Genomic DNA, 14,379 nt, shown 5'->3' with positions numbered 1-14,379 from the left:
AATTCATCCATCACACAACCTACCATCCTCATATATAGGAAACTGTTTGAAGGTGACAGCATCTACAAGTCTCAAAAATGTTCCCTGCAAGGAGAGAGAGACATGGGATGACAGGATGCAGTCAAGGCCTTAATGTTATGCAAATTAGAATGTAAACCCTGACAGTTCCTCTTATACAGTGTTATTTATGAGGAGAATAACTGGGTGGAGAATTTTCTGTTTGCAACCAGAAGAAAGAGGTCTGTCAGCCTCTATGGAATCTGCCTTGAATTGATTGGACAGATCTCTGTCAAAGGGTGGAGAATCCATAAACCAAGGGCATAACAGAATAACAGTTCTGCCCCTCAAACCCAAAGAAGATGATCCTAGCAGTCATTGAATGTAACTGTTGGGACAAAGACAAGAATAAACATGGACTTGTCAACTCTTGCATCAACAGAGGGCAAAATACTCTTTACATTTGAAAGGATTTTGTTGGAGGCATGGAAAGATTTGTTTGTACTTTCACAGTAATAGTGGAACAGAGTGCAGCAGCATATGTTCAAATTGGAATGAGGGGGAGTCAATCATTTATGAGCTTCAGGGTAAGAAATGCTGTTTAAGAGTGCTTAAAACTGTACCTCTTTTTCCTCCACACACTTAGGTCAAGAATGAAAGTATGAGATGTAAAAACAGTCACAACTGACAAAAGGAAGGTCCAGAGCACACTCACAGGCATCATGGTCTTTGCTAACAAAATGAGAACACATTAAAGAGCAATGACAAGATGCCTTAGAATATCCAAACTACTGATACTGGACACACCTAAGAGAGTTAGGAATATAAGGTCATACCTTGTAGTTCAGATAACCTGTCTTTACAGTAGCAGATAAACATGGCAATGTAAATACGAATACAAAAACACTGGTAATCTACATAATTCCATCATTACAAGGAGATAAGTCACACAGCAGAAGTTCCTTGGCTGGAGAAACAAGTGAGTATTTCCTAGTCTTGGATGTTTCTTAAATCCTTCTCAATGCTCAAGGATAACCTCTCGTGAAGAATTCAAAGTAGCACAAGGGGTAACTTCAATGAGTATATACCAAGATGGCCTTTAACCTCAGGAAAAGTTTGCTGTGTTTCAATGTAGATGTTTCCACCAAGATGTCCCCAGAACAATTTCTTAATTGACCTTGGAGAGCAAGTAAGCCCTTCTAATTCCTTCTCATTGAAAAAGGGAAGCATTTCCCTAAATGGTTTGTCTAATAAAGGATGTGAGATTAAAAACAAAGTACAGATGGGGTGAAGACTGTTATTCAGTCCTACAAACATGATTGCTTTCATATCAACATATTTATTTTTGGGGTCACTGGATGTAGGATTCATAAAAAATGAAAAACTCCAGTGTCCACTGACCCCACCCACCATGGAATCCTACAAGTGGACACACTACAATGCAAAATCCAAGGTCAGCCAACTGACTAACTGTGCCACCCCAAAGCTGCCAGTCTACAGGAATTCAAGGTCAAAGTAGTTTGTCAAAGTGCCACTAACATAAATTGACATGCCAATGACACCTCTCAGCCACCAGGATCCTTTCCTACCTTTTACAGATCACCACAAATGGCAAACACGAGTGTATGTTTGTTCAGATCCCAGAGGAAATATACTGAAAACACAGAACTTACCCTGGGAGGTCCCCTCAACACATATAGGAATCCACCTTGAGGGGAACTCATAATGAACAAGATAAATTAGTTGCACAAAGCAATTCATTAATTTGAATGGAGCAAGTTCCAGGAAATGAAAATCATCTTAAGGTGTAAACCTTAAAGCATAAATCCCTAAATCTAGGATCCAAGGTTCCAACCCAAAACATTCCAGCATTAATTTGGCCCTGCATAGCTGATAATCCTTGAATGAAAAGTTCAACAAGAATCTTCAACTTTGAAATGTTCAAAAAAGAAATTGCACAACAATAACTCTTCTCAAGGAAATCAATGTTTTAAGAACAATCATCTTGGAAGATATTCCCAAAAAAATGGTCAATAACTATGTCATGTTTCTGTAAAACTAAAATTTCTTACATTTTTCATGTCTGATATATAATCACTTTTGCAATAAAACATATAATCAGTGTACCTTTTGCCAACTTAAAATATTTTTAAAGGTATTATCTATATATAAAAATAAAAACTAATGAAATTAGGTGCTGCTCAATAAATAACTCTGCCATGTGGCCTTAGTTGCAAGCACTGTGCTAAGGTCTGTAGTAGAGCCATCATTGGACTTGGGGAAAAACAGGTATACGAGACTTGCCCCAAAAATAGGTTTTGAAATGATGAAATGCATATAACTGAGTGATTTAAGGAATGGCTAATATTCACTTAAGCATTCTGTAGCACCACTCTATAACTTTACCTCATAAAGGAAAAAAAATAATCATAATTAAAAGAGCAAGAGAGAACAGAGTTTAAACCTTTGATGAATTAAACCCATCCAATCATGATGTCCCCAGAACAGTTTCTTAATTGACCTATACATTGTTGCATAGAATCCAACACCTTTAAAGTAGATTATTTGACCAAGACAGGAAACAAATATGTGAAGCCAAATTTGGATCTCATGAGAGTACAATAAATTTGGAGCATGGAACATCTATATACTTCCAATTAAGTAACGAGAGGATATTCAGTGTCTTTACACATGTGATGTGAAGGAACTTTAGAATAAAAGTCAGTTTACAGACAAGATGTTCTAAGAATATAGCATTGGCCATTACAGGAATCAGTGTTCTTCCAAGAAGGTGCTATGGATCAGGGTACTAAGCCCATTTATAGCAGAAATGTATACAAGTAGATTTAGATGATGAAACTTTAAATTATTTCCCCAGTTCATGTTTCAAGTAAGACCTGCAAGTGCAAAGTTGATGTTTTCCTGAGAAAACCACAATAGGTGCTAGAAAGGTGAACATCTGATTTAAAAACCAAAAAGATGAATAGTAATCATTTTATCTAAAACCTTACACAACTACTCAAAGCACCAAGTCAATAATTAGAAGGCATTTTGGGAACCTTTCAGTTTAGAAAAGAAAATGTTAGTAGCCCAATGGTATAAATTACAATGACAGAGAGAAACAGAATAAATGATGTAGCTTCTCAAACAAAAGCTACATTACATCACAGCATCTTGTAGTTTATAGAAAGCTCTAGATCTCAGTTGAGCGATACACACACACACACAAGGTGTCCATAATGTCAGAAATAAATGTAAGCATAATTTATTTAAAGACATAGTTACAACATCAGTTGCTTGCTTGCTTGTTTTGAATTTCGCACAGCTACTCGAGAGCTATCTGTGCTAGCCATCCCTAATTTAGCAGTGTAAGACTAGAGGGAAGGCAGCTAGTCATCACCACCCACTGCCAACTCTTGGGCTACTCTTTTACCAATGAATAGTGGGATTGACCATCACATTATAACACCCCTACAGCTGAAAGGGCGAGCATGTTTGGCGCGAAGGAGATGCGAACCCACGACCCTCAGATTATGAGTCGCACGCCTTAACATGCTTGGCCATGCCGGGCCTACAACATCAGTTCAACAGGTATACTTCTACCTCAATGCAAGAAGGCTTTCAGATCCATCAGAGCGAATAATCCTATTACTAATTAAAAATAAGCATACCAAAAATTAAAAACAAATTCCTTTACCTCGTGTCTTGCGAGGTAATAATTCAGGTAAACATGGATATGCTAGAATTATGAGACAGGCTCTATCCAAAGTAGTTCCCTGTAAATCAGTTAATTTTTGATCACTGGTTTACAAGATCAAAAAGGGAAAAGATGTATACTTTCAATGGTCTTTCAAGTTTTATTACAAGTGATCTTTTTGCTAATGGTGAAAAAGGTACTGGATGTGAAACTCATATATGACTCCCTCTGGGTTTTGCATCTGATCTTATAGGCTAGAGGGTAAATATTCTGAAGGCTAGGAAGATAAGGGAATAGTGTCAGGAAGAGGTAAGAAGAGTTTTTAAACCCACTATTCATTGGCATTCAGAGTTTCCCAATGGAATGGTACATATAGCTGCTTGTCACCTCCTCTGCAGAAACATGAATAACTGAAAGGTTAATTGTAAAGTCATGCTACAAAAAAGTGATGAAGGAAAATTACTTAGTCCTTCTTAGTTTCCACTGGGGCACATGAGTTTGAAAGCATTGAATATATTCAACCTTCTTCAGAATGGTGGGAAAAATCATTACTGCCAAATGAATGACAGTCAAACTTGCAAGTAACAAATGAGAAAAGACAAGATGAACAAACTGAAAAATTAGTGACAAAAAGAAAATTAACTTTTAGCATTAAGATATCATATCTCTAGTGTTAAACAAGGTGATACATGAGTTAATAATCCAAAAATCTCCTCTAATCATTAAGATGTTCACGAAAATTTGAAGAAAATGGAAGAGAAAATGGCAGTTGAGAAACTAGAGTAGCCTGATCAATATCTTCCCTTGATGACAGATAAAGAAAAAGTATATGCTCCAAACAAAAGAAGTGCATATGGCAATAACTGTAAGTGATGGTGTATGTTACTGACTACAGAGAGAACTACCCCAGAAGCATGTCCATCACAAAATCTGTCCTTACTTTCCAAAGAAAAATGCTATAAAAAGGTAATATTAGTAGCTTTCAAAAAGATTATAGAAGACAAGCACATGTGGGATGGTACAAACTGATCAGAGATAATGTCAACTAGCTCAGAAAAAGTTTAACAGTTCCAATGAATAAGACATTTTCCTCTAAAGAAATTCACTTCAGAGAGATACTTAATAGCTTTTCTTGATTATTATCTCCCTCTATAAGCATAATTTTTGTACAGCACTTTCCTTGATACTCCCAAGTACCTCCATGTGTACTGATGTGGTATAGCTGAACTAGAGCATGCAACAACTCTCCATCAACTAGAGTGAGATATTTCCTCCTAACCCTGCTGACATTTTCCATGCTGTAGAACTCAATCTTCACCAAAGCAGCACTGAAAGTGGGGAGGAAAGATGGGAAGCATCAGAAGAGGTATCTCTCAGAAATAGATTTTTACTGTATGAAAATGTTAACTTCTAATACCATACCATACCTCTTTTCTGTGCAAACTCAGTACACAACTAACACCAGCACCAAGACATCTGGACAATAGTAAAAAGATGGGATGCAATGTGGAGAGTCGACTCCAATCTAACACCATGCAGCATTGGTAATATATCATTCAGTCTGTAGGAGATGGAGGATCCCAGCCCAACCACATGTGTGAAGACTTATATTGGCCAATCCAACTACAATCAACACCAGCACTCCCAGCAACCAATATCCTGGTGATGGTAAGAAGAGGGTTCCACGCCAGAGAGGTGAACTGTATAAGGTGTGTTCGTCCAGTCCAACACAATTTGGCATATGGAATTGTACATCAGGTCCACAGTAGAAGAGTAGTACACATCATCTACACCTGCAGAAAAACCACCATCCTATTCTCAACTGAGTGGGAAGAGTCCCATCCAGAAGGAAGCCTTCATAATTCATCATGCCAAAGCTAGAAGCTGGTAAGTGATAAAGAATCCTATACTCCACTAGAAGAGAGGAGATATGTTGGGTAGTAATATTGACCTTAAAAGTCACACAGTGAAGATTTAAGTATTAGAATACCTGGACAGATACCATTCACCACAAAGCACAATTCAACAACAAGAGAAAACTAGTCACTGTAAATTAAAGGGATAAGAATAGAAAACTTATCCACTCACAGTTGAACAGAAGATTGTAATACATAGACAGGAGGTAAACAAAATCAGGTAAAGGAGACAACCAAATGATGAAGATAATGTGAAATGAGAGTGTAAGAAATTGTCCACATGCAGGCACAGATGATCTCCTCTAATGGACAACAAAAACAAGCAGTCAGTGATATAGTAAGATAGCCTATCTGGTGAGCATCAGAGGAGAAATATAAATAAGCCAAACAAATAAGTTGGCAAATCCAACAAGTAAATGTAATTGGGGAAATGTCTCTGAAAAGGGAAGGATTCCAATGAATAGAAAGATGGGAATGGGAATCACATAAGAAAATTATGCATGCCACCTAATATGAGAGATCCTGGACAGGACACAGGAGGTAACCTGGATCAGAACAGGAGTACAAATGTGAAACACGAGGTAGAGAAATTGTTGTAGAGGTGAAATTACCCTCCTGAGCAGCAAAAGTGTTATGAAGAAGCAATTTGGATAGAGGATACGAAAAGCATTAAGGGTGAGCATATCTGACCAACAGTGCCTGCAAGCTAAGAGGAGGAGGAAATATGTCTTCAAGAACAAGGGTAGGGCAAAAAGAAAGACAATGGCTTGAATAGAGGAAAAAATAAAGTCCTGTAAGACAATATTAAGAGCAGCTTTTCTGAGAATAAACCAAGTGTGTTCAACAAATATTGGTAGAAATGAAACTAAAAGGAGCCAGTCATCCATAAAATGATGAAAATGTAGACTGTGCAAATGGAGCAGATGGAAAAAAGCCTTGACAACCTGCAAAAAATTAGGGAGTTGAGTCCAGCCCAAAGAGCCTGAAACTGAGAAACATATCTTAAATTTTCTTAACGACCAAAAATGTTGACAGTTTAATCTTGAAACTACATTCAGAATTAGTTCAAACAATATTTTGTTCAGAATAGTAATTTGCTGATCATGATTGTTATATCTAGTTCAAAATTATTTCATAAATCCCATTATTTGACAAAAAATAATCCTAAACCTGGAAAAACAAAACTCAATGTCAAGATTTTTCTTCACTAGGTGGTTGCTGAAAACTAATACTTTTGTTGGTGCAAAATAAATAATCTTTGTAGCAAGAAAACTTCATAAAGAAATACGAAATATCAAAAGACAACTTCTCTTTTAGAATTTCACGGAAAAATGTACACTATCTCTGGCTTCTAGTCTATGTAGATCTATTGTCAGCCATAGTAATTCAGCTTGCCATTCACTAAACATACCCCTTTTTAAGTCTAGTTTCCTCTTAACAGTTTTATACTGTTGAATGACCTGTGAAGCATTTTACAAAGAAGGGCTAAATGGCAGGCCTTTTTTTTTTTTTTAGTAAACTAATGCAATGAATTAGTGGATGCCAAACTGGCCATGCTCGAAATGCAAAATTTTTGAAAACTACCTGATGAATCTGGATTTTTACTTATTTGAGTTGGAGGTTCAAGTCAAATTCTTCTCACATATACATGTTAGAGAATAAATGGAATTTTTCTTTTATCCTTGTCTTATTTTTCTGGTCCTATAACAGTTAAGTAATATTTGATCAATCAGTTTATCAAATTTATTTTGATCAGACAAAAACACCAAACTTCAAAGTCTGATACAAAATTATTTTTTAGGGATAAAAAATTTATTCAACTACTATAAATGTAAACAACTGACACCTACTAACAAAATGAATGTATATATAAGACATTTAGCCGGCAACTTGCCAGGCATAAAAATTATGTTAACACAGAAAGAGAGGAAAGTTTTGATCCTAATTAAAAATTTATTAAAACTCATAAACTATTAAAATATTTACTGTGAGAAATTGGAGACTGATAACAGATTAATATTCTTTTTTTGTGAATTTTACTAGTAAAGTCTGTTTTATAGTCTTTGTTGTTCATTATTTATCTTAATGGTTCAACTTCATATACAGCAAACATTACAAAATTTTCGGAGAACAGAAAGTTCTATTAAATTTGTTTTTCTTCTTCTTTCACCAGATTTTGCTAATTTTAGCTGATGCACCAAAACCTGGAACATCAGCTTCAATGTTGAGAAGAATAAAGTTAGGCACTTGAGGGTATGAAAATTTGGAAAAAGACTTGCTTCTTGTGCTTGTATGAATATGCAATAAAATTGGAGTTGGCATCAAAAATCTAATCCTGTGATAGAGCATCAGTTCGACATCCAATATACAGCTGGTATTTCCACTTGGTGAAGTATATGGATAATAATAGTGATATTCTGCTTATACTGCACATCTACTTTACAATACCTTGGTATCAACTAAAACAAGGTCATTTCCAATGTTGACATTATATAATCTACAGAAACTTACTTCAATAGGCATTCAAGATTAACAGTTTCAAGCAACTGAATATCCTGAAGACATTCCTACCTCCAATTTCTCTACATTCCAGAATAAAAAAGTTACAAGTGTTAACATTTTCCTTAGTGACTAAAATCATGTAGAATATATTAAAAGAAAGTAGCATTGCTCATCATCAGTAATTCTACGAAATTCAGTGAAAGAAATGCAAGATTTCCATACAAAAATAGTGGATTTCAACAGTAATTTATAATAATCCAATTCCATTAAGGCATTCATCAACAATATCAAGATATTTTAATAACTCTAGACAGTTAGTAATTTACCACTTAAAATACCCAGCTTCACTCAGTTTATTAGGTTGATATATTCTAAATGACTATGCCACTGTAAGTCTTTTGAACCTATATTAGCATAGAAAAACAGTTTAAAATATTTTTATTTCCCAGAAACAAAAAAGTCAAGAAAAATTCAGTAAATTAAGAATTATTTATCATCAATGAACTTTATGATTGCATTAAATATTTCATATTTATATTTGATATCACAAATTTCTCTCATACTTTATCAGAATTTACTGTTCAGTAAATTTCTGCCCATTACAATTTTAGCAACAAAGGTGCAAGAGGTCCATGAAGGGGGTTGCTACGAAACCTTGCAAGTGTAGTGAATGTTGGTACGAACTAAAAAAATTAATAATTAATGACCTACCTTAGAACCAAGTACATAAAATGTATCATGAAAGTAAGAATATCAATCAAATTTTAAACTTAAATAATAAAATCAAACCTGTTTAATCAATGGAGATTCTGAATTAAGAACTTGTTTTTTTTTCAATTTTGCAGATTATACATTTCATTTTATACTTTCAGTATACAGACTAACAACAATACTAGGCTATACTTTTGTTGCTAAGCCAAATGACATAACAACCATTGTTAGAACACATTATTATCAAAACATACTGGCTTTTTTATACATTAGGAGTTTTTATATAAGAAATTACTTCTTTTTTATGTGGTTTTTAACTAGTGAGCCTCATTAAAAAAAGATGCAAGCATTATGTGTGCACACATGCACATGGATAAATAATAATACCCAGGTGCGCACTCTAAGTGTCTGTTTAGTATGGGTGCAAAATTTCAGGTTTCTAGGTTCTTTCCCTTTAGAGCTATGGTGGTCACATACACAAACACATACAAAGTTATGTCCTTTTAATATTATAAATGGTTTATTAATACTACTAATCATTAATGAATCACTGTTTCATGCTCAACAAAATTTTGTAAGTTGAGGAATTTTTGGTTCATTGTGTTGCCAATACATTTTTCAGTAAATATATGGAATGCTTATCAGTAGCACTTCTCATCCTGAACTTGCAGTTTTCTGCTGACTTGAACCTCTATTTATAATAAAAGCTTAACACACATGAAATGCTTGTAGGTAGATGTACAATAATAATTGCTCTTCATAACATTTTGTGAGTTTTCTCGTTACTCCCAACTCCAGAACTCACAGAATTGTAATCCAAAAACTGAAAATCAAACATTTCAGTAAAAGAAATAATTGAGAATGAGAGATTTGTAACTTTAAAAGTGTTTTATACATTAAGTTATTACAGTAATAATTTATGTATATAAAAATAACTTATATTTTTTGTATTGGTTATTAGAACTTGACAATTCATTTATTACTTCCACCTACCCACTCCTTAGTTTTGCAATGCATGGGTCAGATATGTGGATTTTGTATCTGGTAGCAAGTTTTGAAAATACACATTTCTTGCTGTTACTCTGGTAAGTTTCAATACATGGTTCATATTTCAAAATTTAACATCTTCCAAATATACATAAATATATTAAAATTATCTTTTCATTACCATGTTGAAGGTATTGATCTCTAATGCCAGACTAAAGTTACACAGTTTAAATTCTGTGACACAACAATAGCATGATTCTCTGTTTAGGCAGATAATGAACTCTGTTATATAATATTTAGTCCCATGTTATAACATCCACCTATTTTTCAAGGATGTGTGCTACGAATAATACTTTTGAGTAAAGTAATGTTTCACATATTGATTAATTGTGCAAATCTTAAGTGTTAACAAGTATTTTCATTTATGTTAATATTTAAAATTTTTGAAATAATTTGAAACATTATAAAATTAACTGTTACACTTAACACTTATTTTCTGATGTTGGCTTTGTAAAGTATTAAAGGGACTTAGGACCAACCTACATTCCCTTAAGTTGGCCTATCCTTCTTAGATATTATTGAGATAATATTATTAATATATATATATAATAGATGATTTAACACAGTACAATGATCATCACAGGTTTTAGTTTTCTTATGCCAGTCATTTCACAGTGGCTACGTACCCAATAGCCAGGTATGATCTTTCAAATACTAAATATTCTGCAAAATATTTGAACACTGATGAGCTGTAATAATAATAATGGTGATGATGATAATAATTGGCAATAACGATGATAATTATATTATCATTATATTAATATATTTATCATATTGGAGTTTATCAACATGATCATGAAATTAGGTACTGTCAGGTATATGGTACTTCAAGGATTGTTCCCAGTAGCTTATACAAATCACACTAAATAAGAATAACTATTGATATTTACTTTCTCAGGGCAAAAGTTTTAAAACTGTTTCACCATGCTCAAAGACAAATCAGTTTCGTAATTTGTTATTACTCATTCATATTCAAATTCTTAGACTGACATTTATTCAATATTTGAAAAATTGTTCTCAGCTGCTGGATATCTAGTGACAGTGTAGTCAGTTATTATACAGGATTGGCTTCATTAACTTTCATCTTATTGATTAACCCTGCCTATAGTTACAGTGTACTTTTAAACAGAAGTTCTTAATAGAAACATAAAAACAACATGACAGAAATCCATTCAGCCTAACAAGTGATAAATCTTTTACCAAATGTTTAATATAATTCAACTTAGATGTCATTCTGTAAGTTATGTTCTGCTTTCTTTCCAATGAACTGATATTCAATATGGCAATCTAACAGATTATGCAGTCTCACTTTTAGCACTTTGGCATGTAGCTACAAATATATCTAATATGTAGCTATCAACTATATTTGAATATTTAATTAGAGAATGTTTATTTAAACAATCTTGATTGTAATCATATCTTGCTTAGTTATATATATTTATCTGTTTTCTCTGGTGTAGCCATTGGAAATTCTAATGTATTTAGCTGAAACATCTGACAGGTATTATTATTATTATTACACTGTCAGATAACTAACATGCAACTTTTTCAAACACAGGACTGTAAAAATTGCCCATTGGTAAATTTCAACTTGTATGTCATTACACGGTCCTGTATTTTGTATAAATACATGTTCCAGTACCAAAGTTTGAAATTACACTTGCACTGTTACAAAACACACATTATTTTTATAAATAAAAATCACATTTCCAACTTCCACACTTTAATATTAAACAGCACTATTGGCACATAATTTTATACTTCAAATATAAATGTATTCTACAGACTATAAAGTTTAATACCATTAGCATTAACAATCACTACACTTATAATAATACATTAAGAGGTTGTTTATTTTGGGCTTAGTATGTCTGGCTATTGAATAGTTCAAGGTAAAAACTGAAGATTATAGCAACACTAATTACATTTATGAGTTACAAATACACTAGATCTACAGTTACAATATTACGGTTAGGCCTATACCATATTCGTACTGATACTACTACTATATTATTAGTAATGCATAGTATTAATACTATTACTAGTGATAGTGATTTCTAGTTCTACTTAAATTTGAATTAACGTAAACCTTTATAGCATGTCTTTATCCAATTACATTATTGATTTCATCTATCGTTTGTCTTCACTAACTAAGTTATTAAAAGTAAACTTTCTTGCTTTATCACCATATATATATATATAAATAAATGACTAAACACTTGAAAATTAAATGAAAACGTACCTGATGTAACGCTGTAAGGCCATCAACATTGGCCGTGTTAATATCTGCCGACTTCGATAGCAGACGCTCAACTTCTTCGGTGTCGCCAGCAGCACAAGCAGCAAGGAACACACAACCATCTGTAAATTTGACATTTTCTGGTCCTTTTCTCGATATTTCACATTTGTTGTTGGCTTCAAACTCTTCCCATCTTTTTAACTGTTCAGCTCTCTTAAAGAGAGCACTATTGGAACGAGTTTCCATGGGCATTTGGAACACTCCCTTAAAACTTAACTTACATCTGTTTTCACGCAAAACCCTACATGCCCTCCTTATTCCTTATCGTATTTCAGTGACTAAACGCTAGATGGCAACAAAGCATAGTTAGAAAGAGAACACTGAGTATCAAGTTAAAAATAATAGTCTGTGTTTGTGAGAAAATATAAAAATATATTATAATGTAAGGAAAAATTTGTTTATTAAGTTAATCAACAATCTATATATTGGCTCATACATAAAAACTAAAGTAAATATGTTACCAAATCAAATGGATGACAACACAGGCCTGCGAATTTAAAATTCATAAAAGTTGTTTCGATTTTAATAACAGATTTTCCATAATTCAGCTACGCAGACAACTTACATCAGATTTCATCAAATTGATCTTAAGTATAACAGAATATGTTTGGGTTATTTACATAGCCTCTTGTTGCCATTGAGACAAATAAATCATATTGGAAAGAAAAAGTGCACGCACAAACTAATACTATTCAGAAATGACACGTTATGTGGTCTGTGAACCGTTTATATACTAGCAATATGTTTTCATGGGTTCTAGAACGACCGATAATACTTTCACGTCGCGAATAATATAGAGAAATCTTCAGCAAGAGGTTGTCAAAATTTTAATTATAACAAAATGTGACACGATCTCAATGAAAATAATTCACTTTTGTAAAAGAACATGTGGCGTTTTGTGAAAAATCTGAACATGATAGAGAAAAATTATTATCCTTTCCAGATCCAACGTACAAGAATTTCTGTAGAACTTGTAAAAATATCAAGTCAATAAAACCATCGCATGCCTGTGTAATGGTTTGTGTAAAACACTTTTTAAATGTAAAAAATGAAACTCGAAAAATCTCGTTTTAAGAAAAATACGGTGTTGTGCCCACCATAGCTATAAAAACCCGTTTTTAGCGTTATAAGCTAATAAAATAAAAGCTGAACCACTGTGGGTGGGCGACTGATACAAAATAATTTAATTCAGGTATAATGTTACTTTTGTTGAAATGATAAGCTAGTGGGAAAGCAGCTAGTTTACAGCACTCACTGCCAACACTTAGGTTACTCTTTTCTGACTGGATAGTGGTATTTGATCGTCAATTTTATATCACATTCGTGGCCCCAAACTACAGAGCAGAAACAAGCTGTAAACCATAAATATTTGAATTTACAGCCCATGTCTGGTAATCAACAAGCCAGGCCTGAGTCTTAACCTACAAGGAAAATAATACAAAAATGAAACGTATAATTTTTGTTCCTGACAACCTATTAATCATTAGTAAGTGAACTGAAAGCACTAAAACTTTGTCATTTTTAAAAATGAGTTTAATAAGAAGTGATTTATTATTTAAAAATTACTTCAGGTCAAGATGGCTGGGACAAAATTTTTTACCCTTTTTGACTTAGTAAGTCACCAGTGACTACAGAAAAATGCATGTCATAGAGCTTGATGTAATGGCATTAAAATGTGGTACAGAATAGTACAGTATGTTAGTTACTATTCCCTCACTTTATACGTAAAATTATTTAAAATTTCTGTTTACTTTCTCTTCGTCTCCCGCTAGTACAGTGGTAAGTCTACGGATTTACAACGCTAAAATCAGGGGTTGCATTTCCCTCGGTGGACTCAGCAGATAGCCCGATGTGGCTTTGCTAAAAGAAAACACACACACACTTTTCTGTTCAATTTGGAGGCAAATAATTGTTTAGATAAATAACATAATTTTTCTTTGTTTAGTAGCATACGGGATTGGATCCATTAATTGGTCACGAAGGGTGTTTTTCTTGTAGGAAAGATAGATGTGCTTCCACTTATGATATTCCAAAACAGACAGTGGTTCAAATACTAGCCTTGGGATTTCCATCCCCTGTGTTAGAATATGAGTGGATGAAAGTCACATGTGTGTAGTGTCTGATATGATCATTCTGACTTTGTTAATCTACTGCCATTTGTAAAATCCTGTCTTTCCTCTGTTAAGCAACATTGTTTTGTGTTGTTCTTA

General features: G+C 33.6%; 1 protein-coding gene across 1 annotated transcript in view; it reads right to left on the bottom strand.

Annotated features, from left to right (window-relative positions):
• Positions 1 to 12,450, bottom strand: part of LOC143231375 (protein phosphatase 1 regulatory subunit 12B-like) — a 120,404-nt gene extending 107,954 nt beyond the window's left edge. The window contains exon 1 of the mRNA XM_076465920.1: positions 12,113 to 12,450. Within this exon, the coding sequence (XP_076322035.1) occupies positions 12,113 to 12,361 (249 nt within the window). The 5' untranslated portion in view covers positions 12,362 to 12,450. The remainder of the gene's footprint in view (positions 1 to 12,112) is intronic.
• Positions 12,451 to 14,379: the final 1,929 nt, after the last annotated feature.

The sequence above is a fragment of the Tachypleus tridentatus genome, chromosome 11 (assembly GCF_004210375.1).
Source record: "Tachypleus tridentatus isolate NWPU-2018 chromosome 11, ASM421037v1, whole genome shotgun sequence".
Lineage (NCBI taxonomy): Eukaryota > Metazoa > Arthropoda > Merostomata > Xiphosura > Limulidae > Tachypleus > Tachypleus tridentatus.
The sequence above is the reverse complement of the archived record's forward strand: the minus strand, read 5'-3'. Positions and strand labels throughout refer to the sequence as shown.